Source organism: Odontesthes bonariensis, chromosome 2 (genome assembly GCF_027942865.1).
Source record: "Odontesthes bonariensis isolate fOdoBon6 chromosome 2, fOdoBon6.hap1, whole genome shotgun sequence".
NCBI classification, from domain to species: Eukaryota; Metazoa; Chordata; class Actinopteri; order Atheriniformes; family Atherinopsidae; genus Odontesthes; species Odontesthes bonariensis.
Window position 1 is genome coordinate 11,576,745 of NC_134507.1, and position 11,974 is coordinate 11,588,718.

The window sequence follows — 11,974 nt, forward strand, 5'->3', positions numbered from 1 at the left end:
GGAATATTCCCGTTACTTATGTTTTTGAGCAACTGTGACATTCCTTTATTTACTCTGCATGAAAAGCATTAGCTACCTCCTTGGTTTTGGTTTGTGGTTTAAATGGCTGTTGCTGTCGAAACACTAGCAAAGACATAAACAGTGTGGTTCTAACAAAAAAAGCAATTAGAGCAGTGTGTCTGCACTGTATCTCAAGAATCAGTTACATTAGTCCTGAGGCAGACAAACAAATATGCTTGTATGGTGTCTGATGAAAGGGAACAAAAGAGTATAACAATAGCATCATTGAAAAAACACTGCATGCGCTGTATGCTAATTCAAAAAAGGACAGTCAGAAATCTTTGGAAGAATGCAAAAAAACCACATCCTGGCTCATACCATTTTCCCTGAGGCTTGAAAACTCTTCACCAAAGACACACCATCAATTTTGAAAACGTAAACCTGTGCAGGAGTGGAAAACAAAATCACTGTAGAAACCAACATGAGAAGACTTCAGCTCGACTGCTGTACATCAGGCAAAAGATAAAACCCCTACTTTTCCAACGCCGCTGTGCTGAGGTGCCCCTGCAGCTATGTCTATCACATTAGGAGAGGAGAAGTGTCCTGCAGTCACAGCATAGCCTAGAAACACAGAGAATTATTGGTTACAGTGCTTTTGTACTGATACATTGTTCAAACATCTATTTGTTGTACTTACTTTATCCTGTATTGGATTGATCATTTAACATCACATCGATTAGGCGTCTCTTACCTAGGTAGCTGTATCGGTGGGAGTCAATGCTGTCTTTGTTCAGGCTGTAGATGGTGTCAGATGTCATGTTGTACACCTTTATCGTCCCAGTCCAGTAGTACGAGCCCGGCGCCCCCATCACCACCAGCTCCTGAGGAAAAAAAACCCACATTCATGCAGATAAATGAGACTGGGACTCTCCTGCTATCTGCATTGCGACAGTCTGTTACTGAGATGAGAAAAAAAAAAGAAAAGAAAAGAAAAGAAAAGAAAAACACTGCTGGGTGAACGTCTGGTTAACCAATGGCCACAGACTGGTTTGTGCTATCTGCTCTTAAACACCAGATGGCATAACTGATGAAGGCTCCTTTGATGTGAGGAGGAATTCAGAGGAAAATCAAGAGTGAAAGCCGTAAAATGAGATGTTCACAGCGTTTTTTTAAGGGGACAAGAGCACATCAGTTAAGATGTTCTGTGTGATTACACGCACACCAAAAAAGGTGCTGTATCTCTCGTCCTCAGCCCAGACGGCTTCACTTGGGGATGATGTGGATTTACCACTGAGAACTTCTTCCTGCACACAAACAAACTAAACAGCAATGTCAGGACCTTACTCAGCAGTTTGCCTTCCTCAATGTGGTGGCGTCAAACATCTGGGCACCACCAGGCGCGTGGAGCAAGGTTCAGACAAGGATAAAGCTTTAACAGTTGGATACCTTTTTATAAATTCTTCAAATTCTTTCAAAGGGGGCTGTTCAAATGCTTTAACAGATCTACTCTGAAATTCTCCATCTATAAAAAGCCAGTAGGGTTACTGTGGGAGCAGAATCTTTGTTTTCCTGAAGTCCTCCCCTGAGTCTTTTGCAGCATACATATTGATATATTTAAAATGGGATTGGCTTAACTAATCTATAAAGCCCCTGAAAAGTGATGTCACACATTGCTGTAAGTGTTCAGCTGTGAGTCGGAAATTATTTGATGGTGCGCTACAAACACGCACATCAAACAACTTGTAATCAAATTTCCAAGAGTTTAGGACAGATCATGTGAAATACTCCAATTTTAGTAACAGTGATAGAAATGCCGCTTTTTAAAAGAGCTGTATGAGTGTCATGAATGTGTCTTTGTTCGTCTTAGTGGCTTAAGGCTGCTTTTTTCTTATCAGTCAGTATCCATATTGTTTTCTCAATAAATCATTTGATCTAAAGTAAGTATTGAAAAATGTCCATCATAGCTTCCCATGACCTAAGATCAAATGTTATTTTAATAAAAAACAGTCCAAAACAAACCAAAAAAAAAATTATTGATTTAAAACAAATATCAACGTTTAAGCTGGCAGACCAAAGAATAAGCAGGGCTTTTTGGTGAGAAAGTTGCTTATTGTTGCTACAACAATGTCAAAGTGTGAAATAAAGGAAAAGTGCACACATTACATTACAATATATGAAACCAAATTCTTTCTCATTCATGAAATGATTCCTCTCTGAAAGCATAGCTGCACAGTAAGGACACATTTAAGTTGAGCACTGCACACTACTGTATGTCCTTAAATGAGTGTCAACCGTAAACTGAGACACAAAAAACAACGCTTGCAGAGCACGGCACCGCATGCCAAACATCAGGAAAGAGTTATACTGCTAATGCATTGAAAGAAAGATGTCTAATCTTGTCAAATAAACATTTGTCATATTTCAATTCCCTTTTTAAAGCTCTTTTTTTTTCTTAATCTTGCAAAATCTATTTCTAAAAAAAAACAACTCCCTGCTGCAGCCGCACAAGCTTTCAGACAAACATGTTTGGGATACCAAATGGATACAAAAAGTGACTGTGTATCCTAGGGTGATGTCACATGTGAATAAAAGAAAAAATAGGCTACAGAGAAAAGGAAACTCTTGCTTTCTTAAATGTTTTATCTTGTGGAACCACACCAGAGGTCATATGGGCCAGCCACAGCCTTTCCTATTTGCTGATGGAAACCCAAGTTATCAGCAGTTCATCAGCAGAGCGCTGGTTGCTTTGATATAAAAACTTGTGTATATCTAACCATAGAATTTAGATTTTCCACATCATTTGACAAACTTAAACAACTGTGAAAAGACCTCAGTCTGCTCACCATAGACAACGTCTCTGCTAACTATCCACAGAATACCAGAGTCAAAGTCAACAAAGAATGGGGGGGGGGTCCTTTGAAGCCTTAGGCATGTGAAAGTATCAATAGTGATCACATTTTCAAGTGAGAAAAATTAGTCTTTGCGGAAGAAAAAACACACAGCAAGGAAGATAGTCAAGGCTGATGGTGTCTGCCGTTATGTAAGCTGAGTATGAAGAATTAATGATTAAAGGATCCTGTTGTGCTCATTTTAAGCTCATCTAAGTTCATCTACTATTTGAAATAAGCTGGTTTCCCTCCTGTCTCGTTACAGGTTTATTAGTTTACAAACTAGTAAACTTGTGATACTGCAGCTGAAGAGAAAAAGCTGAGAGAGAACACTGTAAACGTACTAAGTTGCACACTTTCATATCACTGACAACTTAAACAGTCCGTACATGTTTGAGACTGAATTAAATCCAGGCCATGAGAGTGGACGACATATCTGCAGCAACAAAGATTAGACTAAAATTTCCTTTAGTGAATACAACACTTATGTTGGGACATAACTCTTTACATCCATCTGTTCATTTGTTTGAGTTAAACTGACCTTTTACTCTTGTTGTGGACTAGCGAAAAGCCATAGATGTAAATACTGGGCTTTGAGCTTGACCATGAAAGTCAACAGTTTACCTTCGGCCACTTCATGTCACCTGACAGCAATCACACCTGCAGACCAGCAATAAAACCTACAGGAACCTCCATTATTTCTCTTTCTTTCTGCAGAACTCTCTGGCATTGGGGTCAGCTCGTTTCTCTACTCACACTGACCCGGCCCAGAAGCAGAGGCCGACTCAACTCTGATCATCACTTGGTCAGGTGGTTTTACACAAGCATCAAGGAAGGCCTCTGTAGAAACCGCTTGGAAAATGGCAGTCACCCCTTCAAAAAATACTAACAGGTGACCGCCGGAAGTATAATCTGTCTATCAAAGCAAGGCGCAGACTTCAACCAGTCGGAAGAACTAAGTGGAACAACATGGAACCAGTCAGTGAAAAGGAGCCACCATAATTGACATTCATTGCAGCTGTATACTGGCACATATCAAGTCCCCATCAGGAGTAATGTAACACAGTAACCTGTGAGAGCGCTCAGATAACTTTTTTTTTTCTAATGACTGTTAACATGTTATTTTTGCAATTCAAGAAATAAGTTATCCAGTTACGTTTTTTAAATAAATAGCATTGCAGCTCCGAAACATGGATGGCTCTTTAAGGTTTGGCTTTCTTGTCTCTGAGGGAAATGAAAGAGCTTTTGGCTGGATACATGTTCTGGCTATATGTCGGAGAAGGTTCTACATTTAAAAGTAGACATCCAGAAGACTTATGCATATGCAAGAAGTTTCAAAGATTTATTTTTCTTGGATCCATGTTTCTTTTCCCACAAACCAATGCCACAATCAAACCAGTTACTTTTTACTGGCAGGAGTTGTGTGACATAACAAGATACGTATAAAAGCGCCAAACGTTGCGTTACCCAACATTGGTCTTTACATGTCGTTACATAATGGTGGATTTAGTCTTTCAATTACAAGCCGCACTTAATATATGCCCATGTTAAAAGTCCACAAGCGGGAAATATGCTCCACTGCTGACTAAAGTAGCAGAGGTAGCTAGGCAAATATCATTCCACTGTTACCAAAGAATATCACTGTTGGTTCTTTGAACGCTGAACCACACTGAATGGCTTTAATCTTACTGAGGTAGACTGTTGAGCAAGGATGCTCACATTTACCAACAAAACCGTTGTTTGACTTTGTGGACAAGTTGTTCCAAAGCAGCAACTTTAAAAAGAAATGTGTGACAAGTGTAAGACCGAAGGCTTTGAACAAATAGACTGCTTTTCATCTCTTTAGGCATGATTTAAAACTGGTCATACTTGACATGAACATTTAACATGATAACATTACACACCTGTATGAGAGGAAATGAATGATAGCCTATCAGGACCTCTTTAAACATGGAGAACAGGGAACTGACAGATGGATTTTCAACATGGGTGTAAATGAACAACTATCTCTATGTTTGACTTACAGAAACGGGGGATTACATGTGTTATGAAGATGAACAAGCACTGTAACTGACCTCCATAAAAACTCCCGTTATCCCGGCTTGGCACGAGCCATGTTCTTCCCCATACTTGTGCTTATAGTCTGCGAGAGAAAACAAACCACAAATTATTTCACTGTGTGCTCGAGCCAGCATTTACTGGAGTTTTTCCTGCATTCCATATGGAGCTAGTCAAAGTCCCGATCCCATCCAAGAGGAATCCAGGGGCAGAGTGCAGACTAAAAGAAGGGGTGCAACACAAGTTTCAACAAAAAGAGCTATTACTTGGAGAGGAAGGGGAGCACAGTGCTCTTAGGTTACAAAAATATTGAGCTTGGATCTGTACAAAATGCACTGTCAATATGGTCCCATGCAAAGTGTTTCTGGCTTTTTCACAACTGCTGGCAGCCAGATGTACTGTAACAAAGGAACTGAAATGCTGACCTGGAAGAACAATTCAGGTGCAAAATAGCCTTTAATAAAAAAAAAAAGAACATATCAAAATGTATAAAGAAGTCATTTCCTTGAGTCACCTCAGATTTTTCTACTTTTTCATATGGAACTTGATTCTTAGGATTGCACCACATACGCAAAGGGAAACGATCTGCATGACAAATGGTTTTGATTTTGCACAATCATAACAAAATCTGACTTCTCAACAATGCAAGGAAATCTTTCCTGAAATGAACTTCATTTTCGGGTCATCAAGCATAAATCATTGCTTTAAGAAAAAAAATACCATTATTGCACCTTTGTGGAAGTGTTTTTCTTTCAAATGGCGCAAAGGATAGAAGCTTTATTGGACTTGAGGAAGAGAGATCGAGCTTCAGGGCTTCCCTGCTAATGTTTTTGCCTGAAAACCAGATTGAGGCCAGAGGCAGACCTTGGTGGTTTCACTCATGGTGCCAGCTACCGACATAATGTGCCATCATGAAATGTACAGTGATAAACAGACCAAACAAGTGTCTCAAACCTTGAGTCTGAAACCTTTTAGACGTTCCAAGATAAATCGGTGGGGTCACAAGATGTTAAAAAGGATAGGAAACATAAAACCTATCCTCCAAACATGCAGTTTTCAGCTACTACAAATGCTACCAATCAAATCTTACACAAGAAAAGATTAATTTTCCTTTGATTTGGTTACGGTTTTAGAGAGAAACACTAGCTGTTCATAATCCACGTTTACACAAAGGCATAACCTCGATTTGCTTAATTTGCAGGTGTTACAAGCAAAAAGAGGTACTCTACTTTGACAGCATCACAAAAGAACCTGAACAAATGATTGGGACTGCACCGGAACTGTAGCGCTCATAGTGGAAAAAGAATGTTGCATAAACTGATAAACATAATGGGCAACAATGTACATCCTCTACAAAATATAGAGATTAAACATCAGTGTCTTCAAAAAGAGGATTCTTCAACTCTGCAGCAATAGGGAACTGTACAAGCATTCATCCCTGCCAACAACAGCTTTGTTGACCTCTTTAAAAATATTATTATGCTCTCATCCTCATTATCTATCTATTACTTATACTGTAACAGTATAATTTATCTTTGGAGACTGATAAAGTACTAATCAACTCAATTGAATTGTTTGATGCTTGAAAGTGAAATTTGAGAGGTTAAAACATTTAAATGAGGAAGGTTCATAATTGTTGTGCTGTACCTTCATAACAAGGGATGAGAGGTTTTGTGCTGCCCTGCAGTGTTGAAGGGATGATGGAGCAGTATCCATGTGGAAGGATATGTTCTTCATAGAAGACGTTTTTCCAGCGGTGAGCACAAGCCTGCGAGAGAAAAGCAAAAAGAGAGTGTAGAACAAATTCAGGCACATGCTCATTCAGTAAAAACGAGAGCTTCAGACTGTGGGCAGGCCTTCCTCGACCACGCTGATTGTTTCTGCCGTTTCCATCTCGCTGAGCTGGAGTCAGTGGGCCTCTGTGGCTGTCGAATGATCGTCAATGAGAGGGGGAATTAAAGCCCGTCCATAAGCCTGACCAAACTGTAACAGCCATGGTCTGTGGTGTGAATATCTCATCTACAGCCTGAGATCTGGGTTTGCCGAGCAGCATTTAATGCTCTACAAGAAAATCTTCACATCAACTTTCGTGTTTTTATTTCAAAACAGCCAGTAAACTGAGGGAGCCACGGGTTCAGAAGACAAAGAACAAACTTCTACTTTATCATCCTTCTGAATCAGGGAGTATTCTCATTAAATGGACAGTGAGTAACCTTTAAACAATGTTTTCCTGCTATATTTCTATATTGACACATTCCACAAATAGGAGAATATAGCTTGCGCAAAACAGGCCACATAAATGTGTGAATGTGGTAATAATTTAGTACCCTTGGGACTGGTGGTGGAGCTCCTGTGGCTCTTGGGACAGTTCTGGATGCCTCTGCACAGACAAAGTCCACTTAATTTCCCAACAAAACCATTTTCCCTCTCCCAATAGAAACAACACGCACACAGCCATTGGAAATGAACATAAGAGCTCAGCAGATTGTGGGCATAAACACAGCATCAGATGACTATCTGAAAGCAATGATGCTATGTTGAGAAACACTTGTGTTTCAAAGGGCAGCTTATCCAAGGGACACAGCATTTCCAGCATCAACTCTCCCTCTTCAGTAGAAGCAGAGTCTATAAAACAAAGACCAGTCAGCTGATAAAAATATACACTGCAAAAGCAACTGACATCTTCTGCAGCGAATAAGGCCTACAGAATTGGAGCATGAAGCCTGTACTGCTGTTATGTTCCTGTTAGGTTTGAAAGAGCTTAGTCATCAAAAACAAGGCCTTTACTGACAGAAACAGAGAGCACAGATGAAATCACCACTGTACACATCTGCTAAGCAGCCGTTTCCCTCTGGTGAGTCTATTCAATTGAATCAGTGCTTTGGAGAGGCACAGCAACACACGGCTTTGGAAAGCCACCTCCTATGTTTTTTATCAGAACCCTGCCGACGCTCACATTCCCAAAAATGACAACTCTAAGAGCTTCTCAAGCTTTTACAGATAGACTGACGAGGAAGGCTGAGGGCACTGGTTTAAAAATCACGCCAGCACATTCCACCAAGGTATGGTGTAAATGGACCGAAAACAAGTGCACTGAAAAGAATGTTGGACATATCAAAAGTTGTCTGGACGTCTTCAGAGAGAGAAACTATTTTTCACTTTTTTCAAAAATCAATCAGCAACAAATATTCAAACACATTCACACCTGTCACGAGGGGCTCAAAAAGTTGCCGGCAAACCAGAGGCCAACGAAATGCCCTGCAAGGCGCACTAGTTTGCTCACTGCCCACTACAGGGGAGGGGAGTTAATATTTAATGAATGGCTGCTCGTAGATGGGACTACCACAGCAGGGCTGAAGGCTAAACAAACACAGCCCTATGATCTCTGTGCAAACACTTAGCCAAGAACGTCTGAGATTAGTGCCACTCTGATGTTTTTAAACCATGCTCCCCTTTTACTTTATCAAACAATCTACTTTTTTTAAAAAAGGAGAAAAAAAAGAGGTTTCCTCTGGCTCTTGCAGCTCTACACACGAGGTAAATATTTCACTGAATTATGTAACTTGCACCAGCTTCCAAATCTGTCTGGCTTCAGTTGTTATTCCAGCTTTGAACTTGCGAAAAGTCATTCCGGATCCTTAATTCAAATGATTTTATTTTCTACTTGTGCCTGTCACAGCTTGTAAGGCTGTAACAAAATGGAAAGAATGGCCTTTTTTAAACCAGAGCAAGAGAGTAATGTTGGGACCAGCTGTGGTTTAAAAGTGCGGTTCATGGAAAGACATTTGTAACAATGATGTGGGTATAAACCAGTTTGTTTTTACAAGCATACATGGTTCACATTAAACAAATGTCTTAAGCAACAGTGTCTCTGAACTCACCAGTATTTTGCCATTGGCTCTGTTCTGGCGGGCAAGGCTGACCCCCATCCACTCATCGTCCCTGTCTCCTTGGCACGTCTTCCCACACGACTCTCTCCGCTTGTTTCCTGAAAGACAATGAGAGCAGTTTGCAGATGTTTAGTCATCAGGAGGAGACGGAGGATGTCTTGGAACGAGTTCATTGTTACTTGTTAACTATTGTCAGCCTTTTGAGTTCTGAGTTTCACACTGTATTTTTGCTGATTGTGATATGGATTTTCATGTTACAGCCAAAACTGTGAGTCAAAGTTTATTCCATTTACTTACGACATACAGCGGCACAAGTTTAAATATATATGTAGTCTTCTTCAGGGTTTTCTTAGCACTAAAAATGAAGATTATTTCAATAAACAAGATACTGTAGAGTCCCGCACAAATGCTTTAGACACCTCACATATTAAGACGCTTCATTATGCAAAATCTTCAGAAAGCCATCTGATTGGTAACATGTTCATTCAACATCATAGCAAAAACGATCTGCCCACATAAAAAAGATCATCTTCAGCAACAATGATCTCCAAATCACTGAGTCAGTCTGGGGTTGCATGGATCCAGGCTGTCATGATGAGAAAGCCTTAATCCACAGTAGAACTGGAGTAGCTTTACCGCCAAGTGCCAAGAAAAACTGTGCACACATGCACTGAAGAGAATTGGCGCTTTGCTTTGACGTTTAAGGCTAGTCGTAAAAAAAAAAGAAGAGAAAAGAAAAGAAAAGAAAAGAAAAAACTGAATTTAGCCTACTGTATTTATTTTCTTCCACTTTAATGGATAAAAGAATCTAAAAAAAATTGTTTATTTCAAACATATTTGCCTAAGAGGAAGTCAAACTTCTAACACCAACAGAGAGGTGTGAAGAGTGGCACTGTGCAGAAGATTGAGATACAAATAGTTAGATCTTTTTCTTGGGGGGGGGGGGTAAGTTCAACGTTTTGGCTCACATGGTTGGAAAATATTAGCAGGCATAAATCATATCAATCAAAAATATTTATGTACCTCTGCACACAGAACCCTCTCATTTTTTTTGCATGTCTCCATAAAAGGTCCAGGGATTTGGAAATTACAAAACAAAACCAACAACTGAAGGCTGTTAGGTGCAGTGTAAGGCTGATAAAACAAAACAGTTGATTGGCGTGGGGCATTTTATGCATACAACTATAAAACTCTATTGCACTAAATTGTGAACTTTTAATACTGTTGTGTATGAGTGCAAGCGTTGCCCAGGCATTGTAGTCAGTAAATATGTCATTATGACAAGATGTGTTGATGCTGCGGGTTGTGGTGACTGACCTCTTCCCAGATCCATCTCTGTGCAGCGGCGCTCTGGGTTACTGTGAACTCGACACTTATACACAGCACCAGGAGAGTGCACAGAGCTGCTGTACGTGGAGTTTGCCCTGGGTGCCCCTACTATTAACCTGCGCACACGAGGAGGGGAGAGGAAGCGACACAACCAACTCAATAAAGCTTCAATTCATGTCAATAAAAATTTCAAACAAAAAGAGGAAAGCACGCTTCCGACATGGAATCAAATGAGGAATATAAGCAAGCTTTAAATGATCTGGATCTGGACCCAGGTCGGACCCTTGAGACATTTAAACGAGAACAAATTCATTGCATCACTGGAAGGAAATAAAGACCTTTTCAGGAACTTTAGAACATGAGACTCACCAGCGTGTGTTGTCATGATAATGTTCCAACACAGAGTAGCCAAAAAAACTAGAGTTCGGTCCGCGGAACACCAATGGGTGTTCTAAGTCTATATTGTAGGAATAAGCCAATGAAATGGAGAGATAAACATAAAAAACATGCTGTAATCCCGTTTTGTGCCTCGGCAGAGGAGCCATCCCTTTGCGCATCACGCGTAATAACGCGGCTAAAGTGTCCAGAAGTACAAAAAGAAAAAAGAAACAAAACAACACGAAGGAACTATCAGCTCTTCAGTGGTCAAACTGTCATAAAAATGCCTTTCTTTCTGGTCTGGCACAGCATGCAGGCTGTGATGGCATGAGCAAAACTTGAGGAGCAAAGGTAACGGTCCGGGAAAATAACAGTGCGTCAGCCTCTCTCCATTCTGTGTCAAACTGGGAAAGTTGTTGCTGCAAGCTCCCTGTCTCGGAGATAAATGCAGTCGGTTGTCGAGTTAACTGGAGATATGCTGGAAATGAGAGAAGTTTAGCTCAAAATAAAAGCATGGCGTTTGCCTGAGCCGTCGTTACGGCAATGGAAGGGCAGTCGGGCTTTTAAAACGAAAAGACGAACCGGAACGCGTGTTTTTACTATGGTCCACGGACCCTCGTAACGCGGTCATGGAGAGACGAGAATGGTTTTCAGGCGCAAAGCATCACATTTCACCCGTGGGCTTTATTGGGGCTCAACTCAACGAAAAAGGGAGACGAGGGCGCATTGCTGCCATCTAACGGTACCTCTCAGCTTCAAGTATGATGGTGCTTTGAAAGTTTGTATAAACAGAAAGTGGCACGAGCACACTGGGTCTCAAGTAACCCAACATGGAAAGATTTAAGGATTATAGACTGTAAAAATTATCTCTCCCTCTTTATTTATCAGTTTTGTCTAATTGAGGAATCACTGTGTAATGTAAATATTTGTGGAAAAGCAGACTTGAGCTCCAGCCATTGTCTATATACATATATAATAGGATAGTTACATTATATCGTGTATACACATTTTTCAAAAGAACATACTGACAGTCTGACGAGTGCATATCTGTTGTTGAGCCCTTACAGTCAAACTAAGATAAAGATTTGCTCAGGTTAAACTGTGTCTATAAGAAATATTAAAATATGAATTTGTCTTCTGCACCGTTTTAAATCGGCAGTCTCTTTTCTTAGTAAAATACATTACACAGTTTGACTCTAAAGGGCTGTTTTTTGTTTGTTTGTTTTAAATTGTGCTGCTAATTTTATATGTGGCCCAACTAATGTGACAGTCGATCCTCACTCCAACATGCAACTGGCATAAATCAAGAGATTCAATGGATAATGAACTAAAATACACATTTTTTTGTTTTTGTCCTCACTTTTCTTTAGAGGAAAAAAAAACACAAAAAAAATCTAAACTTTTCGTTCAAGCTTGGAAATTATTATTATT

The 11,974-nt window shown here is 40.1% G+C and overlaps 1 protein-coding gene across 1 annotated transcript in view; it reads right to left on the reverse strand.

The window, feature by feature from the left end:
* The window catches only part of itga9 (integrin, alpha 9), a 47,637-nt gene extending 36,582 nt beyond the window's left edge, over positions 1 to 11,055 (reverse strand). The window contains exons 1-8 of the mRNA XM_075477107.1: positions 10,535 to 11,055; positions 10,154 to 10,281; positions 8,828 to 8,934; positions 6,594 to 6,714; positions 4,964 to 5,031; positions 752 to 881; positions 536 to 621; positions 379 to 441 (exon numbers count right to left, since the gene is read on the reverse strand). Coding sequence (XP_075333222.1) covers positions 379 to 441; positions 536 to 621; positions 752 to 881; positions 4,964 to 5,031; positions 6,594 to 6,714; positions 8,828 to 8,934; positions 10,154 to 10,281; positions 10,535 to 10,722 — 891 coding nt within the window. The 5' untranslated portion in view covers positions 10,723 to 11,055. The remainder of the gene's footprint in view (positions 1 to 378; positions 442 to 535; positions 622 to 751; positions 882 to 4,963; positions 5,032 to 6,593; positions 6,715 to 8,827; positions 8,935 to 10,153; positions 10,282 to 10,534) is intronic.
* Positions 11,056 to 11,974: the final 919 nt, after the last annotated feature.